The sequence below is a fragment of the Chiloscyllium plagiosum genome, unplaced genomic scaffold (genome assembly GCF_037043375.1).
Source record: "Chiloscyllium plagiosum isolate Xiang-an unplaced genomic scaffold, Cpla_swu_hap1 HiC_scaffold_9, whole genome shotgun sequence".
In the NCBI taxonomy this organism is placed as follows: domain Eukaryota; kingdom Metazoa; phylum Chordata; class Chondrichthyes; order Orectolobiformes; family Hemiscylliidae; genus Chiloscyllium; species Chiloscyllium plagiosum.
This window is the reverse complement of record NW_028270147.1, coordinates 16,247,271-16,267,254: the sequence shown is the minus strand read 5'-3', so window position 1 is coordinate 16,267,254 and position 19,984 is coordinate 16,247,271. Positions and strand designations below refer to the sequence as shown.

Here is a 19,984-nt window from a genome sequence, read left to right as displayed (position 1 = left end):
AAGGTTCTTGCTTAATTTGTCTTTAGAATTTGAATCTAATTATTTAGCTCATTGCTAAGGAAGCACAGTGATGCTCGGCACAGAGAAAAAAAAAGCTTTGACTCAAATAAATAAGAACAAGCACCCACAGCTCAGTAAGCTCTGAAAATCAATTCGCCATAGGAATGATACACCACAGGGCAGGAACATCATCACAGGAATGAACAGACAACAAACAAACTTACAACAACAACTTGTGTACATGACATTAAAAGACCTGAACTGTTTAGAGATGGATGAAATGCATGTGCAGACACTGATGCAAGTGAGACTGACTCAAATTAACATGCAGTTTAGTTAATAAATGATAATTATCTTTATTAATAATATGTTGGGTAGTTTTAACTGCAAAATGATAATGCATGCAAACCTTTTTTTATGAAAAGAGATATGTTTGAAGAAAGGGATTTGTTTGTGGTGTACTGGCATGATACAATCATATTACTACTTGCTTTCACAACAGTTAATGGTAGCCATTAAACACATTATTTGTAACAGCAGTGTGCAGGGATAAGATAGTTGCGGTGTGTGTGTGTGTGTGAAGACTGTAAAAAGGATTAGGTGGAAGGTAGAGACTGCAAGAGGAGTGTGGGAAGTCTACAAAGGAGAAAGAGTAGTTTTGCATGTCAACAAAGAATGCTAACTGGGATCCAAGGCATTTTTAAAAAATCACTGAGGTTTCTCATATAAGCCTGCGAAGCTCAGGAGCTATTATTCTTGGAGTGAAAGTGCAGTGGATCCTAGTGTAATGAACACCATTCAAATGGACATTGAAATCTGAGATCTGATCTGAAATGATGTCCAAAATAAGGTTGTAGCTCTTTGCTTTGTGCCCTGTTAAATGGAAACACAAAGTCTGTGACCTTGCAGGCCTGCAGAATGTGCATTTAGTGTGATGGCTTTGCGTATAGAAATGAGTATCAGCTAGTTTGAAAAACAACTTCTGACAATGTTTGCCTATTTTCTTGTACCAATTTAAATACTGTTGTGTTGAGGTAATTAATGTTTTCCGTGTATGTTGTGGCTTTAGGTTGAATAGAGACTTGATTATTGAGAATGTTGATGAATTATTCTAAGCATGTTTCTGTGTAAATCCACATACTCCATAAGTGAGCACAAACACAGAAGGTTAGCAATTGTATTGAAATGTACAATATTCTTAGGGAATTTGGCAAGTTTGTTGACCCTTGTGGAAGAGTCTCGGACCAGAGGGCAGAATCTCAGAATAAGTAGTCACCCGTTTAGGTCTCAGATGAGGAGAAATTTCTTCTCTCTGAGGACAGTGAATCTTTGGAATTCTTTACTGCAGAGGGCTGTAGATCCTGGATCATTAAGTATGATGCAGAAGTGCTGGTGTTGGACTGGGGTGGGTAAAGTTAAAAATCACACAACACCAGGTTATAGTCCAACAGGTTTATTTGGAAGCACTAGCTTTTGGAGCCCTGCTCCTTCATCAGGTGGATGTGTGAAGGAGCAGCGCTTCTAAAGCTAGTGCTTCCAAATAAAGCAGTTGGACTATAACCTGGTGTTGTGTGATTTTTAACGTCACAAAGTATGTTGAAGGCCAAGATAGATTTTTAATCAATAGGGAATCAAAGGTTAAGGGAAAATGCAAGAGTTGAGGATTATCAGATCAGCATAATTTCCATGAATGGCAGAGCAAGCTTGATGGGCAGAGTGGCCTTCTGCTCCTACGTTTTATCATCACCTAATAAACGAGCTTGTGAAAATTTAAAAAATAGTCTGTAAATGTCAAAAAAAATTAACTTTTGAGAAAATCCCAAGAGAATCCCTTGGGGAGAAAAGTCACTTGAATTGGCGATACTGTTCGACAGAGTCTGAATCCAGAAATAACTATCGTAGGGATCCTCATCTTCATGTGGACTGGATGCATCAAATCCACAAAAGTTGATGGAAGACAACCTTGTGGAGTCATGGGAGATAATTTCCTTGCCCACCATTTATATAACAAACCAAAGAACAGACTCAGTTTTGATCTTGTCTTGTATAACGGAACAGAGTTAGTTCTTAATCTCAGGAAGGTGCTGTCCAAGGAAGAGTGGCCTTAAGGATAAAATGCCCATGTCTCAAACTAGCATCTTAAACTTAATAAAACCAATAACATAGGTCTGAGAGGAAATTCCTGAAGTAACTTAGGAAATGACAAACATTTTAAATATTTCACAGTTGTTGAGGAAGATACGTCCAATAAGGTTACTTACAGTGTGGAAACAGGCCCTTCAGCCCAACAAGTCCACACCGACCCACAAGACACCCAGACCCATTCCCCTACATTTACCCCTTCACCTAACACTACAGGCAACTTAGCATGGCCAATTCACCTAACCTACATATATTTTTGGACTGTGGGAGGAAATCAGAGCACCCCACGCAGACACGGGGAGATTGTGTGCAAACTCCACACAGTCAGTCGCCTGAGGTGGGAATTGAACCTGGGTCTCTGGCGCTGTGAGGCAGCAGTGCTAACTACGTGCCACTGTGCCACCCAAAAATGTGAAAACTTCAAAAACAGAAGAAGTGATCTATCAGTGGCTAAGAGGTTAAGGATAGTCATAGGCATACAGCACAAAAGAGGCCCTTCCACACCAACCTAGCTACACCAATCCCACTTTGCAGTGCTTAGCCCATGGCCTTGAATGCTGTTACCTTTCAAGTGCTCAACCATGGATTTTCTAAAGGCTGGGAAGTTTCCCACTTCTACCACTGTCCTTACGTTATTGCTTAACACATCCAATAGGGCAGGGTATAATGTTGCATTTGCTAACCCACAGGGACTCCTAACTGTTGTCAGTTCACTTCAAAGAAAAAACACATATACAAAATGACTGTGCATAGCAGAGCACCCAGAGTGGGATTTCTCTTTTACACGCAATTGCTCAGTGCCGTATACACTCAGACATCAATGGGATATGCACAAAGACATCTTGATAGATAATACTAGAATCCAGAAGGGGCAAATCATTCATTGCGGCACAAAAGGAGGCCATCCTGTGGATAAATCCGGTCAGTCCACTTCCTCTGTATCACCTGAGAATCTAAAGCCCGTGCCTCCTAGTCTATGTATCATCAGATAGCATTAGATTAAAAGAACAGGCTTATAAATGAAGCCAAAGTTTATTAGTAAGGTTGAGAATTGACCATTTTTGAAATCAACCAAAGGAAAACCCAAAAATGGATAAAGAAGGATAAACTAGAGTAAATTGGTAAACTGACAAGAAATGTTAAAACATTAAAATATTAAAATAGCTTATAAGAGCCTGAACAAATAGATAAATAAAAAGAGAATTGCAAAATTAAGTGTGGTTCCCTTATAGGAAAGGAGAAATTATATTGGGTTGTCAGGAAATAGCAGAGATGTTAAACAAATATTTTATACCTTTCTTCCCAGTAGAAGAAATGAAAACTATACCAGAACCAAATCCCTCTGAGAATAAGGGAATTAAAGCAATTCATATTCTTAAAGAAGTAGTACTGGAAGAATTGATTGAGTTTAAAGATAAGAAATGCCCTGGGCTTGAAGGCATACAAAGTCAGATTCTAATGGAGGTGGTTGCAGAGATAACAATTGCATTTGGTTCTGATTATTCAGAATTCCTTAGACTCAAGAATGGTGCCAAGCAGGTTTGAAGGTTACCAAATGTAACAATGCTATTTCAGAAAGGACAGTGGCTGAAAAGAGGTTCCTATTGGCTTAGTAGCCAAACATCACTCCCCAAGCAAAAGCTGGAATCCAAAATAAAGGACCCAGCAGAAAGGCACTTCAAAATGATATGATTTGGCAGAGTCCACATGGGTTTGATAAACTTTTAAAGGATGTAATTAGCATGGTAGTTAAAGGGAAGCACTGAATGTAGCCATAGAATCCTTGCAGTGAGGAAGCAGGCCATTCAGCCCCTTGAGTCTACACCAACCCTCCCAGACCCATGCCTCTTACCCAATACCTGCATTTTCCAGAGCTAATCCACCCAGCCTGCACATCCCTGGACACTATGGGGCTACCGAGCATGGCCAATCCACCTAACCTGGACATCTTTGGATTGTGGGAGGAAATTGGAGCACCCACAGGTAGATAGGGCAGAACGTGCAAACGCCACACAGACAGATAGTCACCTGAGGCTGGGATTGAACCGGGTCCCTGGCATTGTGAGGTAGCAGTGCTAACCACCGAGCAACCCCTTATAGGTAGTGTCATTAAATTTTGAAAAAGCATTCAATATAGTGCCACATGTACAGCGGATCCTGGTTTTATGAACATCCAACTTGTAGATGCTCATACTTACGAATGTGATCTTACAAAGGGGTGTAATTTTAATAACCCGACATTTGAATGTTACCTGTTCTTATGAATGGCTTATTCTGCTTTACATACAAACCAACTCCAAAAGGACTCCAGAACAGAACCTGTTTACAGGTTTAATGAAGGGTCACTCAACCCAAAACATTAACTCTGATTTAGGGTGTAGGTTTGATCGCTGAGCTGTAGATTTGATATCCAGACGTTTCATTACCTGGCTAGGTAACATCATCAGTGGCGACCTCCAAGTGAAGCGAAGCTGTTGTCTCCTGCTTTCTATTTATATGTTTGTCCTGGTGGGGTTCCTGGGGTTTGTGGTGATGTCATTTCCTGTTCGTTTTCTGAGGGGTTGATAGATGGCATCTAGATCTATGTGTTTGTTTATGGCGTTGTGATTGGAGTGCCAGGCCTCTAGGAATTCTCTGGCATGTCTTTGCTTAGCCTGTCCCAGGATAGATGTGTTGTCCCAGTCGAAATGGTGGGTTTTTTCATCCATGTGTAGGGCTACGAGGGAGAGAGGGTCATGTCTTTTTGTGGCTAGCTGGTGTTCGTGTATCCTGGAGGCTAACTTTCTTCCTGTTTGTCCTACGTAGTGTTTGTGGCAGTCCTTGCATGGAATTTTGTAGATGACGTTGGTTTTGTCCCTGGGTTGTACTAGTCTTTTAAGTTTATTAGTTTTTGTTTGAGAGTGTTGGTAGGTTTGTGAGCTACTAGGATTCTGAGGGGTCTTAGTAGTCTGGCTGTCATTTCTGAGACTTCTTTGCTGTATGGTAAGGTGGTTAGGGTTTCTGGCTTGTTTCTGGTTGTTAACTCTGATTTCTCTCCACAGATGCTGCCAGACCCGCTGACCTTTTCCAGCAATTTTTGTTATTGTTTCTAATTTCCAGCATCTGTAGTTCTTTGGTTTTTATTCTCTTACAACCTGGGGACAGCTTGTAGGGATATTTCATAAGATATGGCTCATTGGACTGGGGGAAATATGGAAGATATTTCTACAGAAAAATAAATGATTGTTTCAAGAAACGAAAACAGCGTAGGAATAAACAGTTAGTTTTAATTTAGCAGGTTATTACTAATGGAATGCAGTAAGAATCATTTTTGGGACTTAAGTTTTTTGCAATCTACGTTAGTGACAGAGGTGAAAAGAACAAGTATGATGCATCATGTTTGCTACTAATACAAAACTAGGTTGGAAATTTAGTTGTCAGAGGGAATGAAGTGTCTGCAATGGGATGTAAAAAGGTGAAGTGAGTGAACAAGCCTGTGGCAGATTGAGCAGAATGTGGGGAAATGGGAGATTATTAATTTGGGTAAGAAGAATAGAACATCAGAATACTTTTAAATGGTGAGAAACTATTAAATGTTAATGTTGATAGGATTTCTTATACATAAGTACAAAAAGCAAACACGCAAGTACAGGAAGAAATCAAGAAAGCAAAACTCTTTGGTGCAAGAGAATTGATGGAGTCTTAGCGCAATTGTATAAGGTTTTGGTGAATCTGCAGCTAGAATACTCTATATGGTTTTGGTCTCTATAGTTAAGGACAATACAATTTCCTTAAAGGTGGTGCAATAGAGGCTCATAGAATCCCTACAGTGTGGAAACAGGCCATTTGACCCAACAAGTCCACACTGACCCACCAAAGAGTAACTCACCCAGACCCATTCCCCTAACTAATGCATCTAACCTACACACCCCTGAATACTATGGGAAATTTAGCATGGCCAACTCATCTAACCTGCACATCTTTGGACTGTGGAAGGAAACCGGAGCCACCCGCACAGTCACGTGGAGAATAGATTAGATTAGATTAGAGTGGTGCTGGAGAAGCACAGCAGGTCAGGCAGCATCCGAGGAGCAGGAAAATCGACATTTCGGGCAAAAGCATTCATCAGGAATCATCCTGATGCCACATTGAGAATATGCAAACTCCACACAGACAGTCACCCTAGGCCAGGTTCCTAGCGCTGTGAGAAAGCAGTGCTAACCACTGAGCCACTGTGCTAACCAAAGATCCATTCGATTGAATCCTGAGATGAGAGAGAAGTAGAATGGGGCCTATGTTCTCAGAGAATCAGTTGTTTAATGAAGAGCAGGAAATGGTTTTGAAGCAACATCATTCCGCTGAAAAGTTAACTCTGTTTCTCTCTCCAGAGTTGCTGACAAATGTGCTGAGTTTCTCCAGCGATTTCTGGGTTTTTTTTGTTTGTCTCTGGATTTTCATCTTGGAGGCAGAAAGGAGATTGCCTAGATGGGTGTGTCCACCTCAGGAGAAAGTGCTTGCAGACATGAGACTTTCAATCTGGCCGGGTCGAGGTGCTGAGCTGGGTCACTGCACCCTATGTGGAGGCAATCATATTGTTGCACATTCCCACTCATCACAATCATTGTATTGCCTCTACCATCAGGTAATTGAGATCGGTGGCAGGGTGGCATGGTGGTTAGCACTGCTGCCTCACAGGGTAAAAACAATGACTGCAGATGCTGGAAACCAGATTCTGGATCAGTGGTGCTGGAAGAGCACAGTAATTCAGGCAGCATCCGGAAAGCTTCGAGCTTTTCGGATGCTGCCTGAATTGCTGTGCTCTTCCAGCACCACTGATCCAGAAACTGCTGCCTCACAGCACCAGAGACCTGGGTTCAATTCCCACCTCAGGCAATTGTCTGTGTGGAGTTTGCACATTCTCCCTGTGTCTGCATGGGTATGCTCTAGTTTCTTCCCACAGTGTAAAAAGGTGCAGGTTAGGTGAATTGGCCGTGCTAAATTGCCCACAGTGCTAGGGGAATGGGTCTGGGTGGGTTGCTCCTCGGAGGGTCTGTGTGGACTTGTTGGGTCGAAGGGCCTGTTTCCACACTGTAAGTAATCTAATCATGACGTCATGTACCACAGACCTGAAACTTCACCTTGATCCTTTTAGTCTGCCTTGACCAAGAATGGAACTCTAGACCCATCATCCTGACAAGTCAACCTCAGTATTTGACAACAAAGCTCACCCCAAAATTTAACAGTTCTTTGGCTGAAGTGTTGTCAAATGTTCAAAACAGGCATAAATGAGGACTTTAGATGCTGGAGATCAGAGTCGAGAATGTGGTGTTGGAAAAGCACAGCCAGTCAGTCAGCATCTGAGGAGCAGGAGAATCAACATTTTGGGCAAAAGCCCCTCATCAGGAATGAGACCTTCATCTGAAATGTTCAAAGCAGACAATCCTCACCCCCACCATCACACTGGAAACATGTCCGTCAGGCTAACCTTAAGACAGGGATACTGTCAAATAAAAATGACCCTCACCGTGGAGTCAAAACTGCGCAGAAATTCCACCTTGTGGTAATGCAGCCGCCCCTCGTGCGATCAGGGCTGATATGACAGTGCAAAGTGTGAGATTGTGATAGTTTATATCATTATGAAGAGTGTAAGATTGCAGACGATATAATTGTTTGATAGTAGAGTCAGAGTGATTATAGGGTGAATATGAGTAAGTTAGTTCTGTGTGGATTCATCACATGGTGACAGCACACCCAGTTACAGGCTGAAACCAATTCCAGAAATGCATTTTTCGTAAACTTGTGGCCCTTGCTGCCTATTTGTGTCACTTGACAATTAGCAAAGTGATGGAAGGTGTTATTGACAGCACTCTTCAACTAATTATCACATCAAGGAATCCTGGGAAAACTGAAGGTAATTGGAATCAGAGCAAGATTCGCCACTGGTTGTAGCTACACCTCGGAAACAAAAATAGTTATGGTTATTGGAGATCAATCACCTCAGGAAGTTCCCCTTGAAGCTTCCCACCGTCCCGACTTGGAACGACAATGCTGTTCCAACAAGTCCACAATGCTGTTCCTTCACCATCACTAGGCCGAAATCCATCTTCTGAAGATAAATTAGGGATGGGAAACAAATGCTATTCTAGCCAATAACTTTCCCATCCTATGGATGAATGAATTTTAAGAATCAATTTTAACAGAGGCACTATTGGAATTTTTTTAAGACACATATTTCTAGACATACCTTTAGACAAGATTCTAATCAGACCTTTAGTCAAGAAAGGATGGTACTTTTAGGTATTTGATTCATTCCCTAACAATTCCACTAACCACATTTAGTGGGTTTGAGTTCCAAATACAAAAAAGATATATTACATTACACATTCTTTGATGGACTTACAGACACTTCATGTTTTAATAATGGCTTTCAGATGTCCCTTGTTTTTGCTCGATCCCATGTGCATTCTGTATTTTTCCACTGACATATGCCCCTTTTGCGAACCCTCACAGTAAAAAGAAATGCAAACCCTTTTGTTTCCTCCAGTTCCTGTCAGAACCTTTTCCGCAGCTGAACAGATGAGCAAAACAGACTCTTCAGAGACGATTTTGCAGAGAGTTACATCCATCTGATTCAATTAGAAATTAAATTGATTAACGAACCATGGCCCATTATGGGAATAAATTACTCAGAACTGTCTTTTGCCCGAAAATGTATGAAATTAAAAAAAAGGCTTTCTTTACTCTGCCTGCTCATGAGGAAGCCCAGCTGAATGTGTGCGTGTGTGTCTGTGTCTGTGTCTGTGTGTGTGTATTTTATCCCTTCCAATGTCCAGTGCTGTGGTTTGGGTGAAAGTGATGGTTTTATAAATGATTATGTTTCGGGTGCACAGTTTTAATTAGCAGTTGTCCTGCTGTAATAATCTGCTTCTGTTTAAAGATGTAGAGATGGTGACTGTTCCACTCCTTTTAGGTAAAAAGATCTGCTTAATCCAGATGACTATCCACACTTGGAGTCAATGTCAGCTCAGTGAACCCTTAGATTAGTTGATGGAAAAGTGGTGATTCAAGACAAGTTGGTATTTGCCACTTTGTGCAAACCAGGCAATAATGTGACTGCACAGCCTTTGTTCATTGGTTTAGTTTGCTATGTATGGACAGAAGCTTCTTTTGATTATTTAACACTGAAACACAAGAGGTATGTTACCTACATAGTAAAAGATTCTGCAGTGAAACTCACTTATATATTTTAATCCAAGTAGCAGAAACTTATAGAGGTTTATAAAATCATGAAGGGCATGGATAGGATTAAAAGACAAAGTCATTTCCCTGGGATGGGGCAGTCCAGAACTAGGGGGCATATGTTTAGGAAAGGGAGGGGAAAGATGTAAAAGAGGCCTAAGGGGAAACTTTTTCACACAGAGGGTGGTACGTGTATGGAATGAGCTCCCCAGAGGAAGTGGTGGAGGCTGGTACAATTGCAACATTTAAAAGGCATTTGGATGGGTATATGAATAGAAAGGATTTTGAGGTATACGGGCCAAGTGCTGGCAGGTGGGGCTAGATTGGGTTGGGATATCTGGTCAGCATGGACGAGTTGGACCAAAGGGTCTGTTTCCGTGCTCTACATCTCTATGATTCTATGATTCTAAATGCAACTAGAATCATAGAATCATAGATTGCAGCTCAGTGTAATTTCACTAAGTTCAGTCTAGGGCTTCTCAATTGCTTAGAGTTGAAAGATGTCATAAAACAGGATAGCAGGTCACATCCCAAACCTGCTTTAAAGTTAAGTGCCCTGAGTCATAGATTGGGGCAGCTCCACAATTGTATCTGGGAAGAGGCAGAAGGGGTAAAAACAGTGGCATTTGCTCCTGGTGTTGGTTCAGCACTGAGGATCTACAGTCACTGGTGAAAGGTGACCACTAGCTTAAAGGGCAATCCAGTGAAATATGGAAATCACTGGCATTCCTCCAAACTGGAGTTCCATTTTAAAGTGTGCAGGATTTGTTCAGATTAGGCATCCATGACATTAAACCTCAGCATGAGAAGGCAGGAAGGAGAAAAAACAAAAGCCTAAAGAAATAAGTGAGATAGTGGCCAGAGAACCAAATTAAATTTCATAGAAACAGAGATAGATGATTTCTTTTGGTTGCCTTTTCTTTAAAAAAACTCAATTATGATTTTATCATCTGAAAACATTAAAACATCTGAACCAGAGAGGGAACTGCTAGTTATTAACTGAGGGATAAATTAACCAGTGATTCTGCATTGATACAACTTCCCTCACCTTGTGGGGTCCAAATAATGGCAGCCAATATGTAAAAATGGAGGAGAAAGAAAATGCTAGATTTATCTCATTGTGGGTTCTTGCTGTGTGCAATTTGGCAATTCCTATACCATACTTCAAAAGCACTTGGTTAGTTGTAAAATGGTTTTGGATAACCTGAGATGATGCAAGGTGCTGCACAAATTCATCAAGTTCTTATATTTTCTTTTTGTCTGAATCTGTAAACACCAAAGCATTGCTTACACCAATCTTATTTCTCTTCATTTTTGTTTCTTTATGAAACATCTTGGTATTGTCTGTTAATACCATCACCATATAATCTGACTGAAATTGGGTTGCACTGTCTCACTGTAAGATGGGGAGTTAATATTTGCAGTGTGGTTGTTTAATTTGTCCAGTTGTGTTGTATGTTTGACTAAATGCTGTAAACTCACTCAGTTGGTTTAACATAATTCCAGTATAATTGAATCTTTTATAATTCAACATGAGGCACAATGCATAAGTTTCAAATAGAAAAAAAGAGCCACAGCATGGAAACAGACTCTTTAGTCCAAATCGTCCACGTCAACCAAATTTCCCAAAGTCAAACTAGTCCCATTTGCCTACATTTGGCTCATATCCTTCTAAACTTGTCCTATTCATGTCCCTGTCCAAATGTCTTTTAAATGATGTAACTGTCCCTGCATCTACCGCTTTCATTTACACACCGCCCTTTGTGTGAAAAAGCTGCCCCTCAGTTCCTTTTAAATATTTTTGCCTCTCACCTTAAATCGATGCTTTCCAGTTCTGAATTCCCCTATCCCTAAACCTCTGCTATCCACCTTATCTATGTCCATCATGATTTTGAACACCTCTGTAAGGTCACCCCTCAACCTCCTACGTTCCAGTGAAAGCAATGACAGCTTCTCCTTATAACTCAAGCCCTCGAGTCCTGGTGACATCCTTGTAAATTTTTTCTGCACCCTCTCCAATTTAATAATATTCTTCCTATAGCAGGGTGAACGGAACTGTATGCTGTACTCCAAAAGTGGCCTCACCAGTGTCTTGTACAGCCACAACATGGCGTCCCAACTCCTCTACTTAGTGCTCAGACCAATGAAGGCAAGTATACCAAATGCTTCCTTCAACAATTATTCTCAATGAGAGCTACAACTAAAATGCAGTAAATCCTTTAGGGTGGGGGCAGTGGTGAATTTCCTTTTGAATTATGTGGAATAATACAATATCTTTCTCAAAGGGTGGCTATGTGACATTTGATTACTTTCCTTATACTCCATTTAACACATTCACTCTCTATTCATCATTGCTGAATATTTAATCTTTTTCTCTCTCTCTTTACAGTTGATTAAATTAAGTTATTAAGATGGTCTTTCTATGTAGGTAAAAACAATGACTGCAGATGCTGGAAACCAGATTCTGGATTAGTGGCGCTGGAAAAGCACAGCAGTTCAGGCAGCATCCGACGAGCAGTGCTCCTCGGATGCTGCCTGAACTGCTGTGCTTTTCCAGCGCCACTAATCCAGAATCTGGTCTTTCTATGTCTCAAACCAGCTAAAGTATCTCACTATATCCTTAGCTTCCTTGACCCTCCATTTCTCCCACGTCTGTCAACGAACAACTCTCTGCTCTCCAGCATGGAATGTCATAAATGCACATTATCCAACCATTATCTCACTGTGGGACCTTACTGTGCGCAAATTGGCTTCTGCATTTCCTTTATTACATTTCAAAAGTACTGTGTTAACAGTAATGTGATTTGGGGCATCTAGAGAGGGTGAAAATCCAACAGGTTTGTTCATTTTTTTTTTCTATCTCCAGTTAGCCCAGGTATTAGTACTGTGGAGATGTACAGCAGTATATTCCAGAGTTAGACTGATCTCATGGAGCATGTTTCTCACATGGCACGGTAATGGCTTAGAGGAAAGTTTACTCCAACAATTATGTATTTGCTCCATGAAAGCCATTTAATCATAGCCCAGCAAAGGGACCTTTGCAGGTTCATAGCTCCTTGCAAATGGAGTTGCAAGTAGACAGGATAGTAAAGAAGGCATTTGGTACGCTTGTCTTTATTGGTCAGTGCATTGTGTATAGGAGTTGGGTGGTCATGTTGTGGTTGTACAGAACATTGCAGTATTCCAAAAGTGGCCTAACCATTCAATCTGATCTCCCTGCTATAGGAAGGTAGATTTACTAGGATGTTGCCAGGGTTCAAGGATATGCATTACAGGAAGGGACTGAGTAGGCTGGTGCTATGTCCCTTCAAGTGTCAGGGAAGAGGAGTGACATAAAGGAGTGACGATAGGCATGCATAGAATGCATAGCCAAAGTCTTTTCCCTAGGGTAGGGGCATCCAAAATTAGAGTGCTTTGATTTAAGGTGAGAAGGGAAAGATTTAAAGGGCACCTAAGGGGCAACCTTTTCACGCAGAGGGTGGTGCATGTGTGAAATGAGCTGCCAGAGGAAGTGGCGGAAGCTGGTACAATTACAACATTTAAAAGGCATCTGGATGGGTATATGGATAGGAAGGGTTTACAGAGACATGGGCTGGGTGCTGGCAAATGGGACTAGATTAGGTTAGGATACCAGATCGGCATGGAAGAGTTGGACCAAAGAGTCTGTTTCCATGCTGTACATCTCTATGACTCTATGACCCTGATTGTACAGTGGTGTTGACCATGAACTGTTGAGGTGGTGGTAGAGGTGGGAGTGCAATCTGATCAGATTGGTTAAAATCAACTAGGTATAAACAAGGACTGCAGATGCTGGAAACCAGATTCTCAATTAGAGTGGTGCTGGAAAAGTACAGCAGTTCAGGCAGCATCCGAGGAGCAGGAAAATCGATGTTTCGGGCAAAAGCCCCGTTGTGCTTTTCCAGCACCATTCTAATCTAGAATTGATCAGATTGCTGTGTGTTCCTCTTTTTATTTTTACGAGTTTATAGTCAATTGGCTGAGGCATTGAATTTTGGTGATTTTAATATTTTCATTCATTGATGAAGGCATTGCTGACGAATCCAGCATTTCTTGCCCATCCCTAATTGCCCCTGAAAAGGGGGTGATTTACTGCATCAATGAACTGCTACAACCCTTGGGAATTAGAGACAGAACCAATGCTTTTGGGAAGGGAGTTTCAGGGTTTTGACCCAGTAACAGCAAAGGAACAGTCTTTTAGTTCAAGTGAAGATGGTATGAAACTTGAAGGGGAACTTGCAGATGACAGCAACGCCCAGGACAAAATGGGAGTCAGGGCCCAATGGCCAGAGCCTGGGGCTCTAGCAAGCTTGCTGCGCTCGGACTGGGACCAGGAACAGTCAGGGCTTGTCATTCCTCCCCTTTCCCCTGTTGCCTTTCTTCTCCTCAGTGATAGCGACTGTGGGTTTGTAAGGTGCTTTTGAAGGATGCTCAGTGAGTTGCTGCAGTGCTTCTTGTAGATGGTACATGGTGCTGCTATTAGATAGGTCATATTGCTGCCAGCTATGGTGAAGGGAATGAATGTCGAAGGTGGTGGATAAAGTGCCAATCAAACAGGCTGCTTTGCCCTAGATGGTGTCACGTGTTTGGAGTGTGGTGAATTTGCATTCATTCCAGGCAAGTGGAAAGAATTTCATCACATCCCTGACTTGTGCCTTGAAGATGGCGGAAGGTATTGGGGGCGCAGGAGATTATTTTGCTGTAACATGATGATTTAACTCTTAGAGAACAAATTAGCTTAGCTTCTTGAAGAAAGATTTCCCAACATATGCTTATCTTTGTGAAAGATCATTTGCCAAATAGAAAAATGATTGTGTGGAAATTTAACCAATGAAAAGCAAGCAAGTCAGCAGACAAACCTAGATAATGACTTGGACAAAGACAGCAATCACGAGAAACATAAAGGATTTGATCTTATGAATTTACCTGAAGCAATGAGCCTTCTTCTGCTTGAGATCCCGAGTTAGCAAGTTAAAGAGCGCCTGGTTCAATCAGCATCAATCATTTTCTTTTCTGGTTCTGTTGTAATTAAGGCTATCTATTCCTCTTACCCTGATTCTAAGAGGACAGATCTTTTTAACTCACTTTAAGCAGACTGCTGGCTATATTTGGAGAAATCAAAGAAGAAAGAGCTTGTCTTTACAGAGCACTTTTCCAAATTCCTATTATGTTCTAAAGCACTTCAGAGCCAGTTAATTATGTTTTGAGATACAGTCACTGTTCAAGTATAGGAAAAGGTGACAGTTAATTTATACACACAGAGATCCCACCAAAAACAACACTGGGGTCTCGGCTACAACTCAGGACAACTCTGAGTCACAAGGTCCAGGACTCACTCGAGTACTTGCACACAACAATAAAAGCTACTCCAGTGTTGCACTGATGAAACCAAAGCACCACCTTTCTTGTTAGTTGCAGGTTAAGATTCCATGGAGCTATTTTGAAGAAGAGCCAGGTAATTATCCCTAGTGTTCTTGGCTGAAATAAACAGATGGGAATAGTTTATTCAGAAGAAGAGACTCCAGACTACCTACCACTTGGAAATCAAAGTCAACAATGCACACAATTAAGCTCCATTCAGTAAGCTGTACTCAGTATACAGCCAACGAAGCAAGTTAAATCAATTACTTCAAGCACAATAATCTTGTTACTGGTAGACATGTTGCTTGTTAAAAATCATATATCAACTGACCTTGTAATAATGAGCAGACTCTTAACATGCAGGCACATCGAGAGAATCAGAGACAGGAAGAGAGAAAAAATAAGGAAGGTGCCAACTGATATATCAAGGAAGGTATCCACTTCCATCTTCAGGACAATTTAAGGCCAATTTAACTGAAAAATGATATTTCTCCTGGGAGTTTTTATCCAGGCACACACAATTATTTAGAGAGTGCCATGGATCTCAGAGGTGCTTGCCCAGCAACGTCATCCAGGTGATTCCTTCTCTCAAGGAGCGTAAAAGTGTTGGACATGTGTCAGATAACAGGATGTGACAAGAAATAACTCTGATTAGAGACTAAGGGACCTCAGCTCTGTCCTTGTGTCCACTAATGGGCAATCAAATCCCTTAGTTTCTGGCATTGGGGGTATCAGAAGGCCAGTAACCTCCATGGGAATGCTGGTAATTCATGTTTCCCTGTGAATAGCTTGCATACTTCGTTTTGAGTTTTGAGGTCCTTCCTTTTTCTCATTGATTTTATGTATTTTCATATTGGGCACCCTGAATCCTGATAGGATCCCAACTCAGTTATTTTGACTTTATTATTTTTGTTGTTATATGTTAATAAAATAACACTCACTTATTTCTAATGTGCGGCACGGTGGCTCAGTGATGAGCACTGCTGACTCACAGTGCCAGGGACCCGGGTTCGATTCTAGCCTTGTGTGACTGTCTGCGTGGAGTTTGCACATTCTCTCTGTGTCTATGTGGGTTTCCTCCAGTTTCATCCCACAATCCAAACATGTACAGCTCAGGGGAATCGGCTATGTTAAGTTGTCCATAGTGTTCAGGGACGTGTAGGTTAGGTGCATTAGTCAGGGGTAAATATAGAGTAACAGGTTTGGGTGGGAAGGTCGGTGTGGACTTGTTGGGCTGAAGGGCCTGTTTCCACACTGTAGAGATTCTAAAGAAAACAAGTGCAGTGATAACTAGAAACCTGCAAGCATCCACACATCCCATATGGAAATATTTGAAAGACACTGCCCTAAAACCCTCTAAGGTTTTTGAGAAATGAGCATTAAATAATATTCTCCTGACACCTTCTCATCAAGTCAAACAGAAATGACATCATTGATTGCACCAACTGTGAACATTGTACCACACTTCCATCTTATTTATATTAGTTCTCAAAGATGTTTTTTCAATTCTTTAATTAGAGGTGTAAAACACTGGCAAGGCCAGCAACTCTTGCCCATTTCCAATATCGCCCTCAAACTGTTTGGCTCACCCAATCATTTCAGGGGGCAGTCAAGAATCAACCACACTGCAGTGGGCCTGGAGTCACATGTAAGCTTAGCCAGATGAGGCTGATAGATTTCCTTCCCTTGAGAACAGCAGTGAGCCAGATGGCTTTCTACAAGGAATCGACAATGGCATCAAGGTCACTATCACAGATATTAATTTATAAATTCCAGATTTTATGAATTAAATGTAAATTCCAAAAGCAGCCCTCGTGGGATTCGAACCCATGTACCCAATCCTTGGCCTCTAGATTGTTACTGCACTGACCGTGCCACCACTTCCCCTAATCACTAACATTTTCTCCTTCTGATGTTATGAAATAACCGCTAACTTCAATGGAGAGGTGGAAATTCCATTCAACAGACTTGCTGTCAAAGGAACAGGTCAGCTCATGGAGCTCTCACACATGGAGGTCATTCAGCCCATCGATTCTACACCACCCATCTGAGAATACACCTGGAAAATGCTGCACCAGTAAAGGCTAAGACCCAGTGGGCTAACAGAAAGATGAAGTTAATATGAGTCTTTTGGCAAGACTCCTTGTCTGCATGAAATATATAGCCAGTAAGATATCTATCACTGGTTCACCCTCCTTTTAATACAATGGATAAATCATTTCTTTCTAAAAGCAAGCTGACTATTGAAATTAGGAACTCGAAATGCAACTTAATTCACAAATTAATTGGGACTATTCTCTAAAGATTACTCAGTTTGATGTCTTGGAGCTCATTACAAATCGAGCACATACTAGCTTTCTCTATCGAGACCTTACAGCAGTGACTGTACTTCCTTGTGTCACAGCTCACTGCATAACATCCTCAAAATCAAGCACCTCCATTCCTGCGGTTGTCACAAAAGTTAACAGTTTTAAACAGTATGCAGAATTTAACCTGTCTTTTAGACTCAGATTGACAGAAATCATGGACAGGTTTTTTTTCATTCATTCATGGGACGGTGTTGTTGCTATCTGCTTGTCCCTAGTTTCCTTGAGAAAGTGGTGGGGAGCTGCCTTCTTGAACTCCCGCAGTCCATTGCTATGGGTTGACCCACAATGTCATTAGGGAGGGAATTCCAGGATTTTGACCCAGTGACAGTGAAGAAACGGTGATATATTTCCAAGTCAGGACGGTGAGTGGTTTGGAGAGGCACTTGTAGGTAGTGATATTTCCATGTATTTGCTGCCCTTGTCCTTCTAGATGGAAGTGGTCATGGGTTTGTTGTCTAAGGATCTTGTGGTGAATTTCTGCAATTCATCTTGTAGGTAGTACATACTGCTGCTACTGAGCGTCGGTGGTGGAGGGAGTGGATGTTTGTGGATGTGGTGCCAATGAAGTGGGCTGCTTCATCCTGGATGGTGTCAAGCTTCTTGAGAGTTGTTGGAGCTGCACCCACCCAGGCAAGTGGGGAGTACCCCATCACATTCCTGACTTGTGCTATGTCAATAGTGCACAGACTTTGCAGAATCAGAGGCCAAGTTCCTTGCTGCAGTATTCCTTGCCCCTGACTTTCTCTGAAAGCCATTGTGTTTATGTGGCAAGTCCAGTTGAGTTTGTGGTCAATGGTAGCCCCCAGGATGTTGATAGTGGGAGATTCAGTGATAGTAACACCATTGAATGTCAAGGAGTGGTGGTTAGGTTGTCCCTCATTGGAGATGACTATTGCCCGGCATTTGTGTGATGCAAATGTTTTTTTGCAACTTGTCAGCCCAAGCCTGGATATTGTCCAGGCCTTTTTGCAGTGGACTGCCACAGTATCTGAGGAGTCGCAAATGGTGCTGAACATTGTACAATCCATGATGAACATCCCCACTTCTGACCTTATGATGAAGCAAAGGTCAACAATGAAGCAGCTAGAGATGGTTAGGCCTAAGACACAACGCTGAGGAACTCCTGCAGAGATGTCCTGAGACCACTGACCTCCAACAACCACAACCATCTTCCTATATGCTAGATATGACTCCAACCAATGGAGTGTTTGCCCACAGCTGCCAGTGATTTGTGGATGGCACGATGGCACAGTGGTTAGCACTGCTGCCTCACAGTACCAGAGATCCGGGTTCAATTCCTGCCTCAGGCAACTGTCTGCGTGGAGTTTGCACGTTCTCCCCGTGTCTGCGTGGGTTTCCTCCGGGTGCTCCGGTTTCCTCCCACAGTCCAAAAATGTGCAGGTTAGGTGAATTGGCCATGCTAAATTGCCCATAGAGTTAGGTGAAGGGGTAAATGTAAGGTCTGGGTGGGTTGCGGGTCGGTGTGGACTTGTTGGGCCAAAGGGCCTGTTTCCACACTGTAAGTAATCTAATCTAATTTAAAAAAAAATGTTCTAATTACCGAACCATCAACATATAACTACTAGTTAAAGCTCAAACCACTTATACAACTCCTCCTCTACATAGACACAAAACGTGTATTACATTTTAATGTTTCAGAAAGTGCCACATGAGCAAAATGAAATTGCATTTATATCTTCTTCTGGAGATGCACGAAGTATATACTTACATTTCGATTTCCACGACTAGTTTTTGTAGGATTCCTACAGTGTGGAAACAGGCCCTTCAGCCCAACAAGTCCACACTGACCCTCTGAAGAATAACCCACCCAGACCCATTCCTCAACCCTATATTTACCTCTGACTAATGCACCTCACTTACACATCCCTGAACACTATGCGCAATTTATCATGACTAATCCACCTAACCAGCACATCTTTGGACTGTGGGAGGAAAGCAGAGCACCTGGAGGAATCCCATGCAGACACAGGAAGAATGTGCAAACTCTACACAGACAGTCGGTCAAGGCTGGAATTGAACCTGGATCCCTAGTGCTGTGAGGCAGCAGTGCTAACCACTGAGCAACCGTGCTGTCCATTTTTGCTGCGACTAACCTGATGCCAGTAGTTGTTGTTTAAGGGATTCTATCTTGAATCTCCTGCTCTGCCACCTCCCACGGGTATAATGGAAGGAATTACAAATTGATGATGTACCTGATGGACTGTGTTGTGATACACCCTTTCCTAGATCATCAGGCCCTGGGACTTGAACCCAAAGTTTCTGGCTCAGAGGCAGGGTCACTACCTATTGAGTCACAACAGCTCCTGCATTTATATGACACTTTTAAAATTGTAAAATGTGTGATGGTATTCCACAGTGAAACTTCTACACCTTACCACATAAGTACATAATCAAAGAGGTGATCAAAATCTTGGGCCAAAGAGGTGGGTTTCGAGGAGCATCTTCGAAGAGGACATAAAGAGTAGAAAATCAGAGAGATTTGGGCCAGGGTTTCCAAATGTTAGCACCTTAGAAACTGAAATCACAATCGTTGGTGGCGAAGAGATCAAAATTGTGGAATTACAAATTATCAAAATTGATGCACTACAGAAATTCACCAAAGATCCTCAGACAGCACCTTCCAAACCTACAACCACTTCCATTCAGAAGGACAAGAGCAGCAGATACATGGGAACACCCCCATCTGCAAGTTCCCCTCCATGTCGCTCACCATCCTAACTTGGAAATTTATTGCAGTTCCTTCACTGTCAGTGGATCAAAATCCTGAAGTATCCTCCCTGAAGACATTGTGGGTCAATCTGCAGCATCCAGACTGCAGCGGTTCAGGAAGGTAGCTTCCCACCACCTCCTTGAGG

The 19,984-nt window shown here is 42.0% G+C and overlaps 1 protein-coding gene across 2 annotated transcripts in view; it reads left to right on the top strand.

Annotated features, from left to right (window-relative positions):
• LOC122554152 (uncharacterized) overlaps positions 1-19,984 on the top strand; it is a 263,936-nt gene that overhangs the window by 181,179 nt on the left and 62,773 nt on the right. The window contains exon 4 of one of the 2 annotated variants that reach the window (XM_087990428.1): positions 11,402-11,509. The exons of the other annotated variant lie outside the window; for it this stretch is intronic. Within the exon in view, the coding sequence (XP_087846554.1) occupies positions 11,402-11,509 (108 nt within the window). The remainder of the gene's footprint in view (positions 1-11,401; positions 11,510-19,984) is intronic. 2 annotated transcript variants of the gene reach the window in all.